Source organism: Bidens hawaiensis, unplaced genomic scaffold (assembly GCF_021521415.1).
Source record: "Bidens hawaiensis isolate Kalapana, Puna unplaced genomic scaffold, B.hawaiensis_p1.1 tig00041645_1, whole genome shotgun sequence".
NCBI classification, from domain to species: domain Eukaryota; kingdom Viridiplantae; phylum Streptophyta; class Magnoliopsida; order Asterales; family Asteraceae; genus Bidens; species Bidens hawaiensis.
The window spans coordinates 129,128-134,236 of record NW_027497365.1 but is presented as its reverse complement, the minus strand read 5'-3'; the positions used below and the strand labels follow the sequence as shown (position 1 = coordinate 134,236).

At 34.6% G+C, this 5,109-nt stretch overlaps 1 protein-coding gene across 1 annotated transcript; it reads left to right on the top strand.

The window, feature by feature from the left end:
• Window positions 1–3,271: 3,271 nt before the first annotated feature.
• On the top strand, window positions 3,272–4,866 carry LOC143593064 (eukaryotic translation initiation factor 3 subunit B-like). The gene is made up of 5 exons (XM_077072810.1): window positions 3,272–3,465; window positions 3,826–4,063; window positions 4,149–4,295; window positions 4,419–4,547; window positions 4,638–4,866. The coding sequence occupies exons 1-5, from the start codon at window positions 3,344–3,346 to the stop codon at window positions 4,749–4,751; spliced, it is 750 nt and encodes a 249-aa protein (XP_076928925.1). The 5' UTR covers window positions 3,272–3,343; the 3' UTR covers window positions 4,752–4,866.
• The last annotated feature ends 243 nt before the right edge of the window (window positions 4,867–5,109 follow it).

The following is a 5,109-nucleotide window of genomic DNA, read 5'->3' as shown; positions in this document are numbered from 1 at the left end:
AAACATAGAAGAGTAAGTGAAAAAACACATGCTGCCAAAGGGAGTAGAACTTGCACAGCCTACACATCAGTTAGGACTTAGATAGAAGGCCTTCAACCGTTAGACCAAGTAATCAAATTGTTTAAAGTGCAAAGTTTATTGTATTAAAGGCAATATAATATCTTAAAAAGGGCATTGTGGCACCAACATTCTGATTTTTATCTACATTGATAACTAGCTTTTGAACCCGTGTATTATACGTGATTTATCAAATGATAAAACAAGGAAGGTCCGTTATTTGATAAAAAAAGAAGAAGAAAGCTAAAACTAAAAATGAAATGAAATATATAATATTAACAAGGGATATTGGTTTTGAATACTCCTAACTTTGATCAATTGGTAGATAACACTCCCAACTTACGAATTGTTCCCCAACACTCCCAACTTTTAACATATTTTCTTCTAACACTCCCGGAGTAACGAGACACTAACTCCGTTAGTGTTTGGGGTAAAAAATGCCATTTTCAAAGTTCAAGGGACAAAATCAGAACTTTTTTTATTTTATCTTTCATCATCCCTTTCCACCCAACCACCACCACTCTTCCTTCTTCCCTACCGACAACAACCAACCACCACCGCTACTGACAGCGACCGACCACCACCGCCACTTACAGCTATCAATCACTTTAATAAACAACTCATTAACTTTTGTTTTTAAATAAGTTTCCATCTAACTGTTGCACATACTATATATATGTTTTATAAACATTTATTGTTATTTACGAAAATGAAATTGAAGAAGAAGAAGAAGATAGATGAAGAGGTAAGGTCAATCTGTTGATGGGTGTTGCATAAGTGGTGGCAATTTGAAAACTCATAATCAAAATAAAGATAAACCCATTATACTCAAGTCAAGAGGAATGGAAAATTGAAAGAATTGAGTGTTTATGGTTGAATTTTGGGGAAATCGGTAAGTGGGTAATGATAATACTAAAGAAGAAGTGAAGTGAAAGACTAGTGGCGGTGATTGTTTACCGACTCAAACACATTAAAATCTGAGTTAATCGAACCAGAATTGCCGGCGTTGATAAACTCGCCGCCGACACGGATGTCAAAATTCCAGTGGTCTTTCTTGGAAGCATAACAAGTGCTGCGGATGGAGTCGTTTACTGAAAGACTTGAAAGATTGTTGTTTTGGACACGAAGTTGGTCGCTAAACTGTCAAAAAGATGACTAATTGCTGGTATCCTTGATTCAAGATTGATGGTTTGGTGATATACCCAAATGGAAAAATTGAAACTTTTTGGAGTAAATAGAGATTTGAAGTGGTTTGTTGGCTGTCAGTAGCGTTGGCGGTTTCTGGCAGGGAAGAAGGGTGGTGGTTGGATGGAGAGGATGATGGAATATAAATTAAACAAAATTTTGATTTTGTTCCTTGAAATTTGAAAAATGACATTTTTTTACCCTAAACACTAACGAAGTTAGTGTCTCGTTACTCTGGGAGTGTCAGAAGAAATATGTTTAAAGTTCGGAGTGTTGGAGAACAATTCGTAAGTTGGGAGTGATATCTACCAATTGGTCAAAGTTGAGAGTATTTAAAACCAATATCCCTATTAACAATAAGAGCATTCTCATCCTTTCTCTCATTATGAAATCTAAAATTACAATAAAAATCACTGTTTTCTCTCTCATATTTAATTAGATAATATGTTTCTCTACATTTATCATTATCTTTTATTTCTCCTCTAATCACAACCACTTTAAAAAAAATATTAAAAAAACTTATAGGGTGATATAAAATTTTTTCATATACACAAAAAAAACCAAAACATTTTATATCTTCTTCGCTCACAACACCATAAAACCACTCCCTATATTATAAAAAGTCCACTCACATAATTTGATGGATGGATTGGGAATGCTCTAAGAAGTCCAGAAACTCAAATTTACAAATTTGAGAAAACCTCTTTATATACAATATTTGTTGTTTTGTCACAAACATCATCATCATCATCATCATCATCCAATATCACATACTTAAGACCACGTCTACTGGTTACTCTGAATATATAACATAACATATAGTTGTCCAAGAAAAATAAAAGGACATGATGGTTTAATGTCATTTATCCCTTCCGCTCATGTTTGCGAAGTCATTGATGTTGCTGATGAATCTGTTGATGATATTGATGCTGATATGAATGGTGACGATTAGGGCTGTTAACGAATCGAAAGAACACGAACAAGTCCTTGTTCATGTTCGTTCGTTAAGGAAATAATGTGTTCACGAACGGTTCACGAACACTTACCGAACAAGATATTATGTTCATGTTCGTTCATTAAGGAAATGAATGTGTTCACGAACACAAACAAACACAAATAAAACCGGTAAAGCCTAAATATTGAGACCGATATATTCATTAATGTGAATAATGAAAGCATGTAAACGAATCAAACGAACATGAACAAGGGCATGTTCGTGTTTATTCATTTTACTTTAAACGCACACACACACCTAATCGAACAAATATATATGTTCATGTTTGTTTATTTAATAAATAAACATTTGTGTTCGTTTGTTTAAATCTAAACGAACATAACTGAATGAAGATAAACGAACATATATGAACAAATGTAAATGACCACAAACAAACATAAATGAAAACACTTAAATAAACACGGATTAACAAATATAAAACCTTAAAATAGATGACTTATCCAGATAATATTTAATTATTTTCTAATAAACGAACATAAACGAACGTTCATGAATATAAATGAACGAATGAAACATGTGTTCATGTTCGTTCGTTTAATTAAACGAACACATATTTTGTGTTCATGTTCGTTCGTTTATTAAATAAACGAACATAAATGAACTTCCCTCTGAACGGTTCATGAACAGTTCATCGAACGTTCGGTTCGTTTACAGGCTTAGTGACGATGTGAATGTTGCTCCTTCTGTTGCTACTCCTGCTATTACTATTAGGGGGTGTTTGGTAGAGGGAATTGAGGGGTGAGAAATGGAATTGAAAAGAATTCTCTTGTTTGTTTATGAAAGAAAGAGGTGAGAAATGGAAATAAACCATTTCCATTTCTCTGATTTTGTTTCTCTAAAAAAAGCGGAGAATTGATTTCCTCCTTTTCATTTCTCCCATTTTCCTCCTTTTCATTTCTCCCATTTTCCTCCTTCAGCAAGGATAGCACCGCAACCCAATTGCCTCCTGTTAATCGTTATCTCGACAGTCACTCACCAATCGGTTGCAACATTCACCTATTCCTTCAATAACCTTTTCGCTAAATCAATCAGATAAAACAACGGCCGACTATAACCTTTCTTCGATCTACGGTACCTGTCGAAATCATGGCGGAAGTAATGTCAATGGAAGCTATAAGAGCTGAAGCCGCTCGTTTGAACATCGATTTATCTGCAGTCGATTGGAACTCCATCCGCCTCCCGCCCGGTGAAGACTGCGGCATCATTAGGTAGTTATAAATTAACCAACCGTTGATACATACACTGATTTATGTACGTATTGTGTTGAAATTGTAATAATTGATGATGACGGCCGTTAAAACCCTAATAGTTTGCCGCTAATTGATTTGTTGGTGTTTTAGAGGTTATTAGCTGCAAATCCTAATTTAAGTGGTTACATGTATGCATATGGAGTATTTAATTGCTTAATGATGATTTATTTTGTGTGTTTTTGTTTTGAATTTGAGTATTTGTTGTAAGCATGTTTGATGCTTGTGTACACAAGTGATTATTAGTATGACGAGTTTTGAATATCAGTGTTTTGTTTTGGTTATTAATTTGTATCTTTATTGTGTGTTTGAATATTTTAGTGATGATGAGGATCTAAATGAGGGGGATCAATTGGAGTTTGATGCTGGATTTGGGAGTATTATTGTTGTGGATAATTTGCCAGTTGTGCCTAGAGAAAAGTATGATAAGCTTGAAGGTGTGGTTCGTAAAATCTACAGCCAAATTGGAGTTATTAAGGAAAATGGACTTTGGATGCCTGTTGATGAAGACACCGGTAAAACCCTAGGTTATTGCTTCATTGAGTACAATACTCCACAGGTATTGACAATAAAAAATCTAGTTATATTTTTATCAAGTTTTAAATAAATCTCTTTCATTGCTTTGTGGCTGTATCTTCTTGTAGGAAGCTGAACTTGCTAAGGAAAAGACGAATGGATACAGACTAGACAGAGCACACATTTTTGCTGTCAACATGATTGATGAAATCGACAAATTTATGAATGTTCCAGACGAGTGGGCTCCTCCGGAGATTAAGCCTTATACACCTGGGGTTGGTTTTTGGGTGAAGCGTGAAACTTGATTTTTGTTTATGGCCTTTTTTGGCTATTATAAAATGTTAGTAAGATAGCTTGCAACTTAATAATGATGATAATGTCGTTGTGTATTAATGCAGGAGAATCTGCAACGCTGGCTTACTGATGAGAAAGGTATAGATCAGTTTGTTATCCGTGCTGGATCAGATACGGAGGTTCTGTGGAATGATGCAAGACAAGTGAAGGCTGATCCTGTTTACAAACGCCCGGTAAATAAAAATACTTTGTCTTGGTATCTTAATTAACTTATTTTACTCTGTGAAAGGATTCTGATTATGTTGAATTGTATTCGTCTGCAGTTCTGGACTGAAAGTTTTGTGCAGTGGTCTCCGTTAGGGACCTACTTAGCCACGGTTCACCGCCAAGGTGCTGCTGTTTGGGGCGGTGCTACTACATTTAACCGTCTGATGTGATATGCTCATCCGCAGGTTAAACTCATTGATTTCTCTCCTAGTGAGAAATATCTGGTTACATATAGCAGCCATGAACCAAGCAACCCTCGCGATACTCATGTAAGAAAGTTTTCTGCTTTATATAGTTTTGTATGATTTTATATTTGGTGGAAGTTTCAACCAGTTTATTTGTAAATGGGTTGTATATGTAAGGCTATATATCATAGTTATCAAATGTACAATGCGCAAAAAAAGCGAGGGTCTAAGGAAAAAAAGCGCACTTAAATAAAAAATTAAAAATATATTATATAGATGAAAAATAATATTATTCTTCAAATAAAGTATACAAAAACTATTATATAACATTTAAAATTTTAGT

What these genes read in the sequence shown, in the direction of transcription:
- LOC143593064 (XM_077072810.1), top strand. Translation starts at nt 3,344, where the DNA reads ATGGCGGAAGTAATGTCAATGGAAGCTATAAGAGCTGAAGCCGCTCGT. An exon ending in GAAGACTGCGGCATCATTAG is followed by an intron (nt 3,466 to 3,825) that starts GTAGTTATAAAT and finishes TGAATATTTTAG; the next exon opens with TGATGATGAGGATCTAAATG. An exon ending in TTGAGTACAATACTCCACAG is followed by an intron (nt 4,064 to 4,148) that starts GTATTGACAATA and finishes ATCTTCTTGTAG; the next exon opens with GAAGCTGAACTTGCTAAGGA.